Source organism: Perna viridis, chromosome 10, assembly GCF_037379345.1.
Source record: "Perna viridis isolate PV_CMFRI_1.1 ecotype Kerala chromosome 10, ASM3737934v1, whole genome shotgun sequence".
Lineage (NCBI taxonomy): Eukaryota > Metazoa > Mollusca > Bivalvia > Mytilida > Mytilidae > Perna > Perna viridis.
This window is the reverse complement of record NC_142454.1, coordinates 41,389,265-41,409,297: the sequence shown is the minus strand read 5'-3', so window position 1 is coordinate 41,409,297 and position 20,033 is coordinate 41,389,265. Positions and strand designations below refer to the sequence as shown.

The 20,033-nt window shown below is 34.2% G+C and overlaps 1 protein-coding gene across 2 annotated transcripts; it reads right to left on the bottom strand.

Moving 5' to 3' along the window:
• Nucleotides 1-13: 13 nt before the first annotated feature.
• On the bottom strand, nt 14-18,869 carry LOC148605818 (proton channel OtopLc-like). 2 transcript variants are annotated; one of them, XM_088550435.1, is made up of 9 exons: nt 17,397-18,869; nt 13,329-13,705; nt 12,175-12,304; nt 11,855-11,969; nt 10,922-11,138; nt 8,718-8,875; nt 4,120-4,309; nt 3,265-3,381; nt 14-2,333 (listed from the first exon to the last, which is right to left on the bottom strand). In XM_088550435.1, exons 1-9 carry the CDS (start codon nt 17,729-17,731, stop codon nt 1,546-1,548), a joined length of 2,427 nt encoding a protein of 808 aa, XP_088406561.1. In that variant the 5' UTR covers nt 17,732-18,869; the 3' UTR covers nt 14-1,545. The 2 variants fall into 2 exon arrangements, with proteins under 2 accessions (XP_088406561.1, XP_088406562.1); XM_088550436.1 differs by lacking the exon at nt 17,397-18,869 and adding an exon at nt 14,628-14,786.
• Between the last annotated feature and the right edge of the window lie 1,164 nt (nt 18,870-20,033).

Genomic DNA, 20,033 nt, shown 5'->3' with positions numbered 1-20,033 from the left:
ATCCACAAAGTCATGAATCAATGAAAACTTTATGCCTGATATATATAAAAGCAAGATTTGACAAAAGATAATTTGTTTCTCCCATGAGACGTGTAGAAAATGAGAAAAATTTAAATAGAGGAAACATGAAACTGAATTGTGTGTATCTTTAACAGTTAATAAGAATGTGGAAAACATTTTTTAAATTATTTATAAACAGTAACAATATTGCCTTATTAAGCAGCAAACTATATGAATAAGTATCTTTTAACAGTTGAGTACCATAGCATACACAGGCAAATATTTTTCAAGTGAAATTCATGTTAATCGAGCTTCACATGAAATTCACATGAAATTAACAAGATTTTCATGTGAAATTCACTAAACACAAATTTCATATGAACATTTCGTGTGAATTTCACGTGAAGGCTCCATTCACCTGAATTTCATGTGAACTCTGTCACTTAGTTTATTTGCTCAATTCAGATGAAAATCATGTGAAATAATTTTGCTTGTGTATTGGAATTCAAAATGTATAATTGTGTGTCACACATGAAAATGAAAAATATAAATATCATGACAATTATCTAAAAATCTACAGAATACACTAATAAAGCTGCCTTTTTATAAATATTGTAATGGATGTGTCACTGATTCAGTGTTCTCCCCAGATCATAATAAAAATGGCCCACAGGATTGCTACTTTAAACACTGTGCTATCTAAAGTTCTGTTAACTAATTTTAACAAACCCTCTATTAACCATCTGAAATTCTTGTTATTTTAACAAATCCTCCATGAACCTTCTGAATTCCTATTATTATAAAAAATAAAGAAAAAAACTCTGTGCTGTGATAGGCCCTCTGAATTCTATGATTTTTAAGAAACTTTTCAGGAACCCCTGAAATTTCATCCAACCCTCCTTGAACTTGTTCTAATTTTAACAAACCCTCTAATGGGCCCTCTGAATTCCTGTAATTTTAACAAACCCTCTGATGGGTCCTTTCAATTCCTGTTATTTTAACACATCATGTAATTGTAATCTGAAGTACTATGAACACTGCTATAACTTAGGGTGAAAGGTTAAGAGTTGTGTCAACACGAGTAAGCAATAAGCTATTTCGCATTCATAGGAAGAACACTGATATGTAACCATTGAGTACTGTAAACAGATTTTCATGGTTTTAAGACTAGAAACCATTCCTTCAGGACTAAAAAAATGCAAAACATCGTAAATGGCAAGATATAAGGTATTGGGAATTAGTTATTGTACTACATGTTCTCTAAATTGCAAAAGTAATGCCAAATTCACAAGATATAAATAAATTTCCTTGAAAAAAAATGATATTTGAAAGTTACAAATTAGAAAAAATGTAATATTCCAATGAATACTTTCAAATTCAAAACCTATGTGCATAAAAAAAGTCGGACAAGACCCAATTCAAACTGAATACTGGTATTGGTATAAAAATACAAATACATATGTAATGGTATTGCATTAGTGCAAGAATGGCATTTCATGATTTAATGGCCTACTACACCTAATAACATATAACAAGCTAAATTAATCATTTATAGTTCTTTCTTTTCCAGGCCTTTCTCCAGATATTTCCAAAACACACTGTCGAATGGAATCTAAAGAGAATTTGCAACGGTAGTGAAACATGGTTTAATATATTCCATGTAACTGTTCCATAGAAATTTAACTGTAATGGATTCGCAGCTGTGCGTTGCATTTCAAATGTATTTAAAGCCCACAGTGCGATATTGCATACAAGAAGAAAAGTCACGAACTCTCGTCCTGGCTTTGTTTTTTCGTGTTCTCTCCTTGAAGCTGTCTTTCTCATTGCATGTAAGAGAAACACTGTTTGAACAGTTGCTTGGAAAATTCCAAGTATACATGATATGATCACCAGAAGTCCATTAGATCCGTGATCAGAAAAGGCCGAGGCCACAATACTGAAAAATCCATACATATAAACACCAACTACAGACACTAAAATAAGCGTTTCTTCAAAATCTAACTTCTTTTCATAGTTATATTTAAGATTCTGCATCCGATGGAAGGCTAAAATGACGGCTACTGAAGTCATTACATGAAGAGCCACCTTCGTCAAATGTTCTATTTTTATCGCTGACTCAATATATGACGTTGATTTTGTTAATACAAAAAATGTTATCATTGAAATAACAGAAGCAACAAGTACAATAATTCCAAGAAATAATCCACGACTAGAACTTGTACAATCAACACTGATTCTCTGGGATTTTGATTTGGAGGATTCTGTAGGGGATCCGGGGATATCACTGAATGGTGAGCGTTTACCGATGTTCTGCCACATAACATACAGTATTCCTAGAATTTAAAAAAAACAACATAATTGCACATTAACTTTCCATCAGTTTCATCTTTTTGTGAAGCTTTTGGTTAAGAAGGAAACAGTAGATAGAGGAAAAATTGTTAGTTTTAATTTGTATAATATAGTTTACTAAATACAATGATATAGCAATGAAATTTTGTATCTTCAAGAAGTAAGTACATTTTGGTTCACAGAAGAAAAAACTTGAAAAACTGAGCAATGCTCACTAACTTAATACCCCACTACCCCATTTGATAGCATGCACCTTTTGACCTCTTCATTGATTGGATTAAAATCTTAAACAGAAGATGCTCAATAGTAATCTGTGAAAGTTTCCTTTAATTTCATTCAGTGGTATAAGAGATGGGTGCCCCATGCTCCAATATTCACAAATGATATAGTTTATTTTTTTGATATGGTTAACTCCAAAATTTACTGAGATTAAAATCTAAAAAAGGAGGTGCGTAATGGAAACATATAATAAAGGTTCTGTGAAAGTTTTAGTCAATTCCATTTAGTGGTGAAGGAGGAGTAACTGATGAGAGATGGGTCCCCATGTCCCCTTATTCACAAATGACATGTCCATGTTTTGCTATGTGATACTCCAAATTTGATTTGGTTCATAATTTAAAAGGGAGGTGCATAATGGGAATATATAATAAAGATTGTGTGGAAGTTTCATTCAAATCCATCCGTAGGAGGAGTAGCTGATAAAAGATGCCCTCTACCCCTCCACGAGTGACCGAAGGGAGAATGGACATCCCCATCACTATCTACCCCACTTTACAAGTGGGGTATAATAAAGAAGATTAAAAAAATACCAGGAACATCAAAAGGACATTATTGCAAAAAGAACGAAAACAAATTATTAAAAAAAACGGCAGAATATACAAAGTAGCATTATGCAAAACTGGCGTTAACACTTACCTGCACAGATGACACTATATAGGACACTACAAGGGTACAGATAAGGACCAGAAGCGTGGACTACCTCTCGCATCAGTGATGGTCCCTGACAGGGGTTTGTCTGTGGGACTATTGTTCCTGTAAGGAATGCAAACTAATTCTTAACTATCTAATTAATACTTACATGGCAATTCATTCACCTTTAGAGTTAATCCAAATTGAAAAAAGTCACTTTCCGTTGTAATAATACGTTATAATTATTGGATATAATAAATTTCATCAAATTTTGCCCAATGTCGATAAAGAACGGGTGTTGCATTTATAAAGAATATCCTAGTTATATCATAATGGTAATAATTTTAAATGGATTTCAGGATGTCGTAACTTTTGATGATAGGCGGAAGATGTTTCTAATATTTACTATATATAATAAGTGTGTTGAAATTGAATGTTATAGTTTAGGAGGGGCTCATGAAGAGTGGTAGATAAAATATTTTTTTATTGTTGAAATACATTCAATGAACCTCAGAAACTACATATACACTTGATAAAGCAGATCTAGGATGGTGGAAGAATACGAGTACTGGTTGAAATTTTCCCGCCATTTTTTCAATATGCTTCACTACTTGTATTTGTCAATATCAAGGATGTAAAGTTTTTTTAATTATTTCTTATGTATACTACTGTTTTCCTAATCCCTATACGAACAGATATTTAATTACGCAGCGAACTTTCATTGCCGTTTTTGTCCATTAGACTAGTGACTGCGCCTATGTCGAAGAGCAACATTTTTGAATCAGTTAAATGTTAGGTTTTTTTTACACAAGCCGCTACAATGTTGCTTATTATCAATAATTCAATATACAAATGACCTACCATTATCAGATATAGAACTAGTTGTTGTCTCTGTAGGACTCGTCTGTGTCGTTGTAATATGATCTTCGGTTATTTTCTGGACCTCCCGTATGGTTTCAGTCACTATATTCTCTATCCAAACACAGATATTTGTTGCAACCATGTGCATCAGCCCAAATCTAGCCAATGTTTTGTAGCGGTGTATACACATCTGAAATGTGTACAATCCTTATTAAAGGACATATTCTTTGCGTTTGAACATAAACAAAATCAAAAGAAGAAACTAAACAAATATTCTTCTAATATGAAAATAAAGGATGAAGCGTTAGAGTACCAAAATCACAAGATGCAAATGGCTAACAGGACCCCATTCCAGGACAAATTTGCCTGTTTCCTCTATGTAAAATCCTTTCGGTTTCCTTTTGGTGTAAGTCAATAACAATAATGCGTTCAATTAACTGAGTTTTATTTCATTGTTAATAGTATGTTTTCTTTTCATTAATTTTGCACAGCTGCTATTTAGATTATTATGACAGTTCCAAACTTCTTAAAGCGATTTCTTATTACAAAGTAATTAGGAAAAGCAACCGTTCAAATCTTGAAAAAAATGATGGATGACTTTAGCGCTAAGACTAATGAAAACTCGTAGTTTTTACCCAATTTGAAGGATTATGATAAATTACAGGTTCGTAAAGTATGACCTGTTTTGTTTTATGAATTTTACGACTATGCTCCCCTAGAAGCATTTTGAAGATTTTTCCCAAATGTCAAATCAAGATCAGACAAACTGTTTTTTTTTTTTAAATTAATACAAACGCCTCAAAAATGTTCAACAAAATAACATGAATGTCCCTACAGGGATAATTATTAACCAGATTTTCCGAAGCAAAGAATCAGTCATTAGTTTAGGAATGTTTATGGCTGGTGGATGACTGCGAAAATTGACCCTGGTAATTTCTGTTATGGTTCTAATATGATGTTTAATGTGGCAAAAATGAAGATTCATTCCGATTCGTACAAATATCGCTTTTGTTGTTTGTTTATAATTTGGTTGGGTACTGCAGCTATGGTAATATTTACACTTTACACTTTTAACAAGTTTATAAAAGGCAGCATGAACCATGGTATTTCTAATTTAGAACAAACACAATAATTGCGACTATTTTGTTTAGTAACAAAATACAATAATTACAGTGAAACCTGTCTAAAATTTTTTGAACAAACCAGATGTCTATATTATTTTCAATACTTTATTTTAAAATGTGTAAACTGAACATCATCCTGAACCGAATAGATATTTAAGGAGGTAGACATATGATAAGGGACAGAACTCTTACAAATCATTGGAACGTTTGCATTCAACATTTTACACCAATGTCTTGAAAGCATCAAAATAACTTGGATTGATTTCATTCTGTTTCAAATGAAAGCTTCTTAGGTTTTGGTGAAATTGAACAGCATATCATTGATTTCAAGAGTTATGTCCCTTACCATAGGTCTACCTCCTTAAGTCAGGTAAAAAATGCAAGTCTTCTCTCCTGCTACCAGCAAGAAAAATAGCGTATGTAGGTAGGGAAATTATTTTCTTTTTAAAAAAAAATTTACACTGAGTTAATGGGGAAACAACCCAGAGTTTAATGGTGCTTGAGCCAAAACGGCAATAAAATGTTTATCGTAGACACAAAAACTAGGGTAAGTATGGTAGGAGGAAACAGACATACTTTATACCTCAAAAAGAAGTATGGTTTAAATATGTTTCTTTGTAGTAATTGATTTGTTGATAAGATGCAATATAAGTAGATTTCTATCATGTATAAAAACAAATGAATCCATGTCATCTCTTCAGGTTTGTTGTTTATTGCTGATTGCTTAATTGATTACAGTGTTTACAACATTATTGTCTAATGATTATGTACAGAAATTAGTAAGTTTAAACATCTGTTTATATTTATTACTTGTATATATCAAAGAGAAAGACGTTTTATTTTGAAATCCTGCACCTGTTCAATCGTTTTATCGACATGGAGAATCTGCATAAGATAAAAGGATATCATACTTACATATTTATATCGATTTTTTTTATATTGTTTTCTACAGCAGTTTACATACATGTACGTATGACTCATACCAGAGGAAGACAGTAAAACAGATTACTTTTCTTCTTAATTACGAATGTTTGAAATACAGGAAAATTCGGTTTACGTACAACGATTATTCGTTTCAAATACAATCACAATTTGTGCTGTGCTATGAAGGGTAATAACAAACTACTCATAAGTAATAGCCGATAAGGAAAGTCAGTTTAACAAATGGCAATATCAGGGTAAAAATTGGAAACTACCGCAATGGTCCTGGCTTGATACAGGTGTTTCTGAATGAAAGGTGGATTAAACCAGTTTTTATAGCACACTTAAACTCCCGCTTCCATTACGGTTAATTATTTTCGGTATATATATATATAATTTTTTTTGTATTTAAGGACCACTGGGTTGATACCGCTGCTGGTGGACCTGAGGTACCCGAGGGTATTCACCAACCCAGTAGTCAGACTTGTCTGACCCCTAATTATATCATATTTTATCTACCCTATTTATGAAATCTTGAAGTATTCCAAATTTAAAAATACGTAAAACACTGAGACTTCATTCCTTGCATTGCATATGGTAGAACCTCTCGGTGATGGATTTGGCTTCCTCTTTCCATTGTTTTGGTGATGAGTACTACTTGTATACAACTAATATTTTGATTATGATCTTCTTACATATTCGATTTTAATGCTGGTGATGAGAGGTTACTCCTTGAAACACGCGCACAGCATACCGAAATTTATAATATATTAAACTGTATTTTTTTGTAAATTATTCAATATAAATGGACATTAAAAAAATTGCTATTAAAAATTGTTTAATATATTAAACTGTATTTTTTTGTAAATTATTCAATATAAATGGACATTAAAAAAATTGCTACCAGTCAAAATCGCAAAAGCCAGTATTCAAAACAGAACAGAAGATATTCTTGAACAATAAATAAGTGAAAATAAAAAGAACTAAATACAATTTTTAAAAAAGTATGTCTCACCATCGCTCAAGTTCTAATTCATTGTTCAACTACCCTGATATTTCCATTTGTTACGTTGCCTATTGACAATATATTCCTCGGGACTATTGACTATAGTAAACCCATTTTACCTTTACATCATACTTAAATCTAATAATATGTTACTTCACTCCCTATACATCATTACCTCCTTCTCATCAAAATACTTCACTAAAAACTTCCTTTTTCACTCTACTCTCAAATACACCCAAGAGCACATTCGACAATACACTATAATTTCATTACATTTACATTCTCGTTCACTGTAACGCGATTCCACATTACAACATTCTAAACCTACAAAATCACAATTCTGTTCAACAGTCTCAATCATCTGTTAACAAATTCCACTTGAAATATTCTTTATCTACATGTACCATATTACCCGATTCAACATGACAAAATTCCCAATTTTCCATATCCCCATTCCTTATTTCAACAATCCCAATCATGCAACTATTCCGAATTTCCCTATAAAATTTTATCAATCCACTATAGTACTCAATTCCACATTACAACATTTTCAGTCAAACATTATGACATTACTTAAAAATTTCCCGTTTTCACATTCGCAATCGTGCAACTATTACATTTCCTATAAATTGCCTCAAAATGTATCCATATCACCCAATTCCACAATACAACATCTTTAATTAACAACATGCTTTATTAACAAATTCCCCATAAAATATTTTCATTTAACCATTTACCCCATTCCCCATTGTTATACGTATTTTCAATTTCAATATTGCCTACAGTTTATCAGTTCGGTAATTTTATTTTTACTCTTTATTCAGATTACAATAATTACAATTCTCCATTTTCCATTCCACATTAAGAATCCTCAATTCACCATTTCTCCATTCCACATTACAAATTTACATTCCAACATATTACAAATTTACATTCCAACATTAAAACTTTTCCCCATTCCACATTTCAAATTCTAAATCCAAAATTTCCCCATTCCAAATTCCAAATTCTCATTCCAACATTTCCCCATTCCACATTACAACTTTGCCCATTCAACGTTACAAATTACCAATCCCACATTTCCACTATATTTTGTCATTCAACCATCACCCCACTACACATTACAATAATCTTAATTCCTTATTCGCTGTTTTCCCATTCCAAATTATCATTCCACCATTACTCTATTTCACATCAATATTAACCTAATCCCATATTTATATCATTACAACAGTAATTGGGATGCAAGTTTTGAGATTGGTCAATTTTTAATGATCCTTAGAACTTCAATGGTCAATTCTTTAACATTCTTAGAAAAAAAATCTGCTGGAATGTGATAAATGGCACGTGGCCTTTTCTTATCCCAATCACTGTTATAAAACATAATCCCGTCACACATTACTACATTCTTTATTTGGAATTAGACGTTTGTCCCCTACAGCAATGATTTTTATAGTAAACTGTAGAATTAAATAAGTCCAGATTTAAAAAAATAGGAAAGTAACGAAACGTCAAAGGCAGTAACTCTAGCAATCTATTCCACTTACCTTTGAGTTAAGGAATATGAAGTACAGTTGTACAAAGGTGAATGTAACATGCAGGATAGGTCGAAGTGCATGTAAAACACCGTTACATTTCAAAATGTCATGGTCAAACAACTCCCCAAAGTGGAGACCACTCTTGATCATACTACCGATACCAAATGCTGAAATGAAGGTAAGCTTATTGTGAGTGTAAACAAACCTCTAAAATAAGGTAGAGATAATTTAAACTAGAAATGTTGTGTACAAGTTCACAAAGAGAATACCCCTCCTTCAAATGAAATTTCTATAAAATCAATTAAATTCCCCTGAGCGGTTTAGGAGGGATTGCGCTTACGAGGTTCTAACATGTAAAATCCTGAAGTTGGATCATCTCACTCTGCCTGTGGGGGTATACTACTTAAATCAAGGTACATTTTAAGCTGATGAAAACAAGATCCTGGTATGTTAAAGATACAACTATACAAATAGGTTCGAGGCTTTAGCATGAAGAAAATGACGATTTATTCAAATGTAGTATTAGTCCTCTAATTATTACATCTGAAATGGAATTGGACTGCAAGTTATTAATGCAAAATGGTGTAGGTGGATTGTCAAGAAAATATCGGACATATATTATAATGTGTATTACGGAACTCCCGCAAATCTTATCAATAAGCATCAATGACCTTAAGACTTTGTTGAAGGAAGAACTAGTAATACCGAAAAGTGCCACCAATGAGAAAACCAGGGACAAAAAAGCTGAGTACACCAAAAGTGCAGACAAAGAGAAATCCAGGGACAATAGAAAGATTAGTACACCAGAAGTGCAGATAAGGAGAAACCCGAGGACAAGAGAAAGCTAAGTACACCAAAAGTGCATACAAGGAGAAACCCGAGGACAAAAGAAAGCTGAGTACACCAAAAGTGCAGACAGTTGGAAACCCAGGAACAAAAGAAAGCAGTGCAGACAGGGAGAAACCCAGGAACAAAAGAAAGCTGAAAACACCAAAAGTGCAAGCAAGGAGAAACCCCGGGACAACAGGAAGCAGTACAGACAAGGAGTAACCCGGGACAATAGAAAGCTGAAAACACCATAACAGCAATAGAAGAAGAACAATTCGAACAACAAAAAAAGGAACTCTAGCGAACATTCATCAAAAAAGATTAACATGCATGGGTTGAATTTAGATCCAACAGAAGGAACTTCTTGCAAGGCAACTTTACGGTATACCAATACAAAACAATAAATATTTCTGTTATCCTTAAGTCATACGGTCTTTGCCTGTCATACAGAACAGTTCGCATTAGTAAGTACGCAGGCTTAATATTCAATATAAGAACACACAGAAAAATGAAAATTACAAAACCTCCTGAATGGAAGTTTGACTCGTGTACTACGCAAACTTCTTGCAACTTTTGTATACCATAATGTACAGTTTGTACAAGTCAGTTTGCAGGCATAATGTTCATTATGAGAACACAAAGAAAAATGAAAATTACAAAACCTTCTAAACGGAGGTATAACTTATGTACTACGCAAACTTCTTGCAACTTTGGCATGCCATAACGAACAGTTCGTACCAGTCAGTATGCAGGCTTAATGTTCGATATAGAAAACAATTACATATTAATGTTGCTGACGGTAGCAGTGTAATAAAGTATTCAAGCATACGATGATTATGACATAGGATTGTTCAAAACACCAGGAAATAATGTATTGATAATTTCATTATGTAATATTTATAAGTATAACTCACTCACAGAAATTATCTGCAGCTTTTATCATGTAGAATGGATAGTACCGAACATCCTTGTCAATAAGTGACGTAATCGGTATCATTGAAGATATTTTAATGGCGAAAAATAGAAGGGAAAGTGTTGAGAGAAAAACTGAAGCAATTATTTACTAGTAAGTGAATTGAGATATATACGCCAACGACTCAATAGATCACAAAATGAATTAGGTTTTTCAGGGCTAGGGTCAGATTTAATAATAAACCAACCCACTGTGATACTAGAAAAAAGAATTGGTGATAGGTAGGAAAATGGTATATTATTCGGTATCAAATGCTTTACACCTCTGCAACACTTAGTACTTAGCCCGCCTCTTCATGCAATGCAATGGAAATAGCTTCGCAGATTTGTATTGAGTAGTATTCGTGCTTTGTGATTTTGTTCACTTCATGTACACCAAAGCTTAAGTTTCTCCACATTGATAACATACATACCGACTGCGCCAAGACGGAGATAGAAGCTCCCAGTATTGTAAGTTCTAGAATCGTCGAAGGAAAATTTCTTCTGCTTACATGCTGTAGAGGCTGCCACTTCTGGAGGGATGAATCGTCGCGGTTTCTTCCGCACAATAAAGTTAGTATTTTGTAGGAGGTAGGCGTAAGCATATATCAAAAAGCAAATACTGATTCCATACAAATATATGTAAAAACCCTGCAACATAAAAAATGTCAATTATGAGGTATTTACTTCTGAAACTATGAAGCTTCATATACCTTGAAATAGACGCAGGTCACAGAGGTGAATTAAAATTTAATGAAATTGAGTTTCAACTCTAATATCAGCCGTCCAATGATTACCATTTTTTAAAACTTGCCTCTATGTAATGATCTTAAACGTTCATAACATGCTTTGTAACTCATCTATTTGCAAAGCAATAGCGTGAAACTTCTTTATTCATGTATACTAAGAAACATGAAGCTCGCTTCAAGATGCAAACTCGTACCTTTTATGCGATGAGAACTTCAATACCGTTCTGTTTCAAGCTACGTCACTCCTTTATGTCACCCCTTTACATTAAATTAATTCAAGCATCTTACATCAGACAGATATCTCATTGGATATGGCAGGTATAATTCGTACCTCAGAAAGATATCGAATTTATTTCTTACGGCATAAATATATCTTCTTGAAACTCACCTGGTAAATCTCCTGCCTCAAACGTATAGATCACCAGATATGGTTAATATGTCATACCTCATAAATATATCTTTTTGGAACTCACCTGGTATATTTCGTACCTAAAACAGACATCTTATTGGTTATGACGAGTATACTACTCACCTCAAGCAGATATCTCATTGGATAAAACGAGTATATTACTTACCTAAAACTGGCATTTCATTGGATATGACGAGTATATTACTTACCTCAAACAAGTATCTCATTGGATATGGCGAGTATATTTCTGCAACCGGTACGACCAGACCAAACACAACAACGCCCATGGCATAAAGACCGCTCAAAACAATAAATAGTGTATCTCTGAAAGAGAAAATGTCCGAGACATGCGAAATACTATTCTCTTATAAACCAGATTAATAAATCGTGCTACAAATGTTTCAAGATTGTAAGATGAACGCCTTGTTGGTATAGAAAATATTTTGTAAAGATACAATTCTAATTAGATTAAAATGAGAATAAATCGCCGAATTTCTTTAAACACGACGAATAGGAAATAAGTGCTCACATTAAAGACGCATCACATTGTTGTTCTTCAGATCCAAAGCCTCTTTTTCGAAGCATCGACATGGAGGCGGATGGCGGGAAATCTCGATCGAAGCTGTCTCCTGAATGGACGACATCATCGTGGCCTATTCCTGTAAAAAATGATAAAAATGTTGTATACTCAGAGCAGAAAACTAAGGCCCGTGGTGACAAAAATCACTGGAATCGTTTGTGTAAAACAGGGGAAGTTGCTCAAAATGCAAATTAAATAAGATGAAAGAGTAATCAATGGAACCATGATTCGAGCGATAATCAAAAGAATATCTACTACATGAATAACACTAGACAGGGAAAATAGACACACAAGAAAGAACATGAAATACTAAGATAACCAGTGCAAATAAACAAGAGGAAACGAGCAACTCGACCTCGTTCAATGGGTAGACGTTTCTGTACATAAAGTTCTTGGTGTGTTTGCTGCATGACTGTCTGTGACGTCTAGAGAAGAACTCGAATAAGTTGCTGTAGGCAATTGGAAATAACTAACGATGACAAGTCAGTGATTTATAGTAACTTCATCTCACAGCTAATTTGAGAGATTTGAGATAAGAGTGCATGTAGGCTGAAAGATTAGATGCGAATTCTGTCAAATCAAAAAGATAATAGGACTGCCAGAAAATTATTTGAAAAGCAAGTGAAGCGCAATTAGTCAAATAAAAATAATTGGTAGATTTCGATCCGGGATTTCGACAAATTGGAAAAAGATATGAAAGATTCACGGAATTAAGATAAGAACGTTTTAACTCAGAAAATGCGTAAAACTGTTAATATCTTCTATCACATAATTTCAAATATCTAGGAATCTTGTCAAGAAGCCATTGTTAAGGGAAATTTAATGAGCATCAATGTACTGTAATTTTCCAAATTCGTTAAGGGTCAATATTGGTTCCTTTACCTTTTTTGATTTGATTCGCATCATCCATTTTAAAGTGGCAGATCCAGGAAGAGGGTACAGGGGGTTGGCACCTCTCCCTTTCTTTATTTCGATTTTTTCATTTTCATGTGTACAATTGACAAAAAATTGGAAAATAATGTCCTAGCACCCCCTTTTTCTGAGGACCCCGGCGGTACCCGTCCTTATCTGGATCCGTCACTGATTTTAGAATGAGCACTCACCAGAATCACCGTTTGGGCCTTGGATTTCCATAAGGACGGTTTCGGTCAATCCAGTTCTTGGGTCATGATGTAAACTTGCACTTTTCATGTGATATCGTCTGCAGTTATTTACTGCATGAGGCGTGTGCCATGAGTGTCGTCTGCCTCTATCTAAAGTCTCCTCGTTTTCTGTTTCTTCTGGTGAAACAACACGTGACGCATTTGCAGACGACATTTCACCTCTGTCACGGCGTGACCTAGGAAGCGTGTTTCGATGGGCGTTAAGGTGTTGGTGTAGAGCCTCGCTTGCACTAGAACTTGTCAAACTTGGAGGAAGAGGTATTGGTGGTGTTGAGGTATTTGGTCTAAAGCCGGGGCGGTTACAAACAGGGACCCAGCTGAAAAAGTAAGCAAATTATGAATATTTTCAATCATTGTTGTGAAACGCTTCTAATTACTAATAGTACCAGTAACTACATGTACAACCTTCTCCAAAATAACCTGTTCCCTGAAACAAAGGACAGGCATATCAGAACATAATTTGTCAGTAACCCTACTAAAAGCATAATCCTGAGACTTTTTTAAACCAAAACAAAATTTGCCAATACAGCAGATCCATAACCGTTTCCTGTTACACTGCATACATATCCACCGCTAGCACGTGCACTACTCATTACATACCCGCAAAACTGTTTACGGTGCATGTTGTCTCTATAAATTTACATAGAAAAGTGGGATTTAGTATTGAGTAGAACTGCCCCTGGCGTTATACTATATACCCTTTTATATGTTTTCTTTCATTGTGCAAAGCAATAACATGTAGTCTCTTTTCACGATGCTACTTCAACGCGTATCAATAGTGGTACATGTGTCAGGCGCGTTTTCTTGGTGTCTTAGAATAAAAACATCTCGGCAATTGTAAGTTCCGCGAAAAAATCTACTATTACTTCCTACCTAATTATTACATCGATATGTATTTAAAATTAAAAAGCACGTACATGCAGAATCATCACCGGCTGCCTGATATTTACATGGATATGTGATAAATAGACGTACATGCAGGTAAATAAAGTCTTACTGTAAAAAGGATAAAAATAAGATGGTATTATCCAATGCTACAGCATGAAACGAGTTTATATCGGTCAAGTTATTGATAAAAAGTGCAAAAATAATTTTATATCTGAATCTGTTTGAATTAGTTTTTGTTGAATAATTTATTTCATAAAATAATGTATGCCATAATTACCACAATTATCGAAAGGTTATCCTTCCAATTCAAATTATATTATCTATAATTTGTAGTTTTTATAAAATATTTACCTCATCGAATAGTGAACTTTTGTTTATATCCAGAATTCATTCTGTGGTCTACACTGTAAGAATTACCTATTCCTCTCTGAATAGTCAAAAGGGCTTAGAAGGTATATCCAAAATAAACTAAATTGAATCTTCAAATGTTTTGATTCAGAGATAAGCCGATAGTAAAAACAGCATGAAGGGGTATTAAGTTTTAAATACCATCAAAACAAATCAACTATCTGTACCAAAAATCGCTTTAATTTATGACATTTTGTATATTTATTACTCAGAATTGATATTTTTCTACTGATAAAGACATGCACTGAGTATGAAAGGGGCTTTGATTTGATAGTAATAGTGCGAGGGTATAGCGAATATCTCAATAAAAGACTGTCATTATAGTAATGCAAGGTTATTGTAATTTTTACTAATTGAATTTATCCAAAGTCACCTAGATCAGCTTAGGTCATCAGGCATTGGTCATCACCTTGGTCACAGAACTGTATTGTCTATCATTATAATAAAGTTTATCGTCATATTTTGGAGTTATATGGCGGGTCCCAAGATTTTCAAATGGAAAAAGAGGGTGGTAAAAATATTTAAATAAAAGGATTCATATTTATTTATTTTAACATCACTTTAGATTGCTTATTTATTGAATTATATGCCTTCCTGTGTGTTTTTCATGTCACTCACGTGATATTAAAGTATCAAATTTAAAAGAGGCCCAGGTCACACCCCCCTTTCACCTTTCCATCGCTTAGAAATGAGCATAAATCGTTCACACCTCATAATATAGAGTAGTTGAATACAACGTTAAAATGGTAACTTTCCACACATCAACAGAGCCTCAAGGAAAACTCAACAAATTCAATTCCTGAAGTTATAATCAAGAATGAAAAGTTATTCGTCCCCAAGGAAACCTATAGTAGCCTTCACAAGAATTGTATGAATTTGAAAATTTGAAAATACGACTAAAGTTTTTTATTAGAAAAAGCAGCAAGTGTTGCAGTATGCACTACCCAAAGGTTAATCCAGAGATTTTCAAAACAGTAGTCCCCCAAAAAGTGTTTTAGGCTATTATTTTGCTCGTTTCTGTCAAAATTTTGCACGAATTAACAAAAACAATAAGGGTTCGATCTAAAACTCGGACACCCAACCTCTCTTAACTTTAACATGTTTACATGCCCATCCATGATGACAAATCTATGAGGTTTGCACGACTAGAAAGAAACCCTTCTTTATTTTACTCTTATTACAACAATAATACAATAAAGTTAGTTTTAAAACAATTATGCCATCCATCAACGTCACAGAAATTCTCTTAAAACTGCAATTACTCGGGTCAACAAGGAATTAATGTCCAAACTAATGATATCATTGAAAGCAAATTTGATAGAAGAGGAACTAATACTATAATGCAGATGTTCGAAGGTCAAACCAGGTTGATCTGTCCAAATCATATCCCTGAAATAATATATCGTCAAATTATGTGGGGCTCAACTGGTCGTGTTCTAGGGGGTCGGGTTGGCGTTGGATTTGATTATGAGTTGAACATGTATATGTACTAATGGTGTGTCCATATCCGGTATTTGGACATTTAAACAAAGACGGAATTTGGCCTAGATTGCATCTGGGCAATGGCAATTCACAACACTAAAGTTAGTAATGTAATGCAATATGCACGGGCGGACAATTAGTCAAGGAAAGGAAAGGTACGGGAAAAAGAAATTTGAGAGACGTATTATGCACATGAACTCACTACTTGAAACGGCAATTGGTAGGCCAAAAACGTAGTAAAGCGGCAAATTTGTGTGCTTTTAATCTTTTAATTAGATTTAATACCCCCAGTTGAACCCCGTGTTGTATGTTTTGAATCACTAATAAAAGCTATCAATGAAATACAGAGGCACTTAATGGACTTCATGCTGATAGCGATAGTTCCGAGACAGTCGTGGTGCGAAGGTATTATGTAAGAGGAGATAATTTTCCTCCCGAGGAGTTCAACATGTCGTCTGCTGGTAGTAAACGGAGACGCGCCAGTTAATGGGTTTTTAACAAGTTTGGTGAATGCTGTTTTATGGAATTTTGATTTTATTCAATGAAACTGTCCTCTCGCACGCAAAAACTGATTGTGTGGTGACAAACCGGGTCAAAAGGTTATCTACGAAAACCGTTTTTGTGCGCTAGGTGCAACAAGATATTTGCTTAGGTTTTAAACTTTCTTGTTTACCAGATTTATCTTGTTCACGGATAGAAACAAAATATTTAGTTTGTACAAACATGGTTAACATCAGAGAGATAAAATGTGATGTTTTGTATCAAATTTTAAACCTTCTTTGAAATCGTCAATGGGCGCAGCGGGAAAAGCTATTACCATGAAATATCCGTTATTTATATGCCACATTGAATGTCGGCATTAAGACTGTGGCTTTTAAATAGCTACGATTTAGTTCACAAAAAAATACGCCTATTTAAAAAGTCTAATACAACTGAAAGATAAAAAGCAGTTTTGAATCTCGCACACCGTGGTTTTGAGTAGCTACAGATATTGGCTTTAGAGGCATTCAAAATCGTTTAAATTTAGAAGTTAACAACCAAACAGCTATTCAGTCATCTAATTCGTCAAGTTATGCAGACCACCAGTAAACACTTAACTTATTTAATGTTTATGTTTAACCAAACTTTCACATGACCCATGACTTAACCTTGCATGTGGTAAATGTCAAGCACGTAATATTCAATTCAACAATTCGAACCATTTTTTTAAATCGAAATTCATGTACTCACATTTGGGTTTCCTCCGACTCGGAAGTGCTCGTAGTTTCATCTGTAGTCTGACCACCAGCGAACAACTCCGCGTCCGTACAACTATCCGAATCACTATTGTAGTTGGTCATAGCATTTACATTGTTCGGCAGGTGATTCGGTACAAATCGGTTACCACGCGCCATGGGTGGCGAGGGGGCATCGCTCTCATCCTGTGTGTTGAGATTGTTGCTAACATCGGTATCTACGTTATCGCTAAATGCCCGGTATGTTTCGGACTCCTCCCCGCTATCGGAGTCGGGCATAGCCACGCCTACAGTATAGCCACTGTCCGTGTTATCTTTAATATCGCTCATAATTTTTTCCACTTCAGTTGGCGGTCACATTTTAAAATCCTTTAGAATAAATTCACACAATTTCAAATTTTCATGTTAAAATTGCATTGATTTGTTTTTCGATATTATTCTTTCCGCGTCATTTATTCTGTCTTTGCCCCAACACAATACACAAAGAAAATCTTTATACTGATAACGAAACTTTTGTATTTAATTTCCAACTCAGCGGACACCAGATTTTATTCGACCCCAGCTCATCAACTTACAGGGGCCTTACAAAGGGTGACAAAAATTCCAATCGTATAATTAAACTGGGCATACGGTGACTTGTTGATTTTCACAACTCGACTTCCATTACGCTTTTGTCTCGGTCGCTAGAAGAAGGAAAATGATATTGATGATCTTCACTCGTTAAAAAGCAGATGTTCTGTGAAGACTTCAAACGCGTGCCTTCTCCTCTATAATAATTAGAAATATTAACTCTAAAATGAAAACAGTCTTTTATAAATAAGCTTCACGTTAGCCTACTATGAGTAATGGCATCTGCCGCTAGTTTATGTTTTGAAATTGTTTCTACGAAACCTATACATATCAACGAATGGAATTGCAGAATGTTGTGAAATTGATTCGATGAAATTGACATTAGCGAATGGCAACTGACTATTGATTGATGACAAAGTATCGGAAAATATACATTGTTTATAAATATAGTGATTCATAAGAAGGGAAAAACCTAAGAATCGCAGAATGTGTGGGTCAGCATATTAAGGGTCACTCTGCGGGGGCAGATGTTTAGTAACCTGATGATTCAGGGAAACAAATTATTTATAAAATAAGTATTTTGTAATGTCAGCATCATTATGATGACCAAACTAAAAGGGGGGAAATGACAATAAAAGTCTTCGATTACGGTGAGGGCTGAGGGGGCGGGGTCGTAACCTTTATGATTTTTTAATGCTATTTTCGTATGTTTAAACATAGGAAATACTGCTGAAGTATACAGTAGTCAAGATGTACTTGTAAGAAAGAGCTATGCGAGCTGTCAACATTTCTACACATATTTCGCTTTCGCTTTGATATTTCGTCGCTTAGCTCTTTTGGCAGATCAAAGAATTTTTACTGTCAAAAGAAAAACAGGGTTGTTTTCAGTTTTCACCCGAGATCAAAGAAAATCGCACACAGTGATTATATACAAGAATCCACTTCGTGAGGATTCGATATTATTTAGCAATAAATAATAAAAGCCGTGCTAACTAAACTTGATAAAAATAAATATTTTAATTTATGGTCTGGCTAGCAATAAAATCATATTACATTATCTTGTAACACATTAGGGTCATGCTGATCAAATTGTAATTGAGGAAACGGTTTTATCTTAATGGGGGGTAAAAGATCAGATCTCCAATCTTAATTTAAACTGATCGAAAATATCCGCAGGGTTATTTCCCTTTGTAATATTCGGTTAACTTAATTAGGGTTGTTTTAAAGTCTTTGACGCCTAAATTTGTATTTGCTCATTTTCAAAATTTTAATACAAGTATACATGGAATCTAATTATACATATGCCGCAAATAATAAAATAGGGACACTTGAACAGATATCTCCCATCCTATTTGCGCGGATCCAGGGGGAGGGAGCTGCGTGTGTGGAGTGACCGTCATTATGCTTGAACGTGTTAGTTGGTTATATAGAATATCACAGGAAATCACTTCACCGGGCCCACTCTTAGCCAGTCAATGCCCCTCCCTCCTTTTATGGAATTTCTAGATGTCCGTGCTTGCAGTAGTCCAACAGAATTCAATACTTTTCGGTTTATATGTTGAATGTTCCGATGCAAAATCCAAATGTGGATGAAACATTATTCCCGAGTTTAAATCCGCACAGAGTAGCGAAATAGCTTCTTTAAAAAGGGAATATATAACAAAATGAACAATTAAAGCGAAGAAATTCCTCGTTTATTTGTCTCGTTTCTCACTAAGCTGAAATATCCATTTTAAAATACAATCTTTTCATTATATTCGATCTATTTAATTTCATTATACACACATGATATTCTGCATCATAAAATAAGTTACATAATATACAAAAAAAACTATATGCAACAGAAAAGAATATTAAAATCGCTGCATTAACCGCATTCAAAATTCAAAATCTGGAATTTCAATTTGAAATTTGATAGTGAAAACAGTGGCGGATCAAGAAATTTCTAAAAAGGTGGGGTGCTCTAGCTGGGATATAGTGTTTTATATACATATTCAACCAAGGATTTGGAGTCTCGGTTGATTAATTTACACAGATCAAATGTTAATATGTTCTGTGGTGA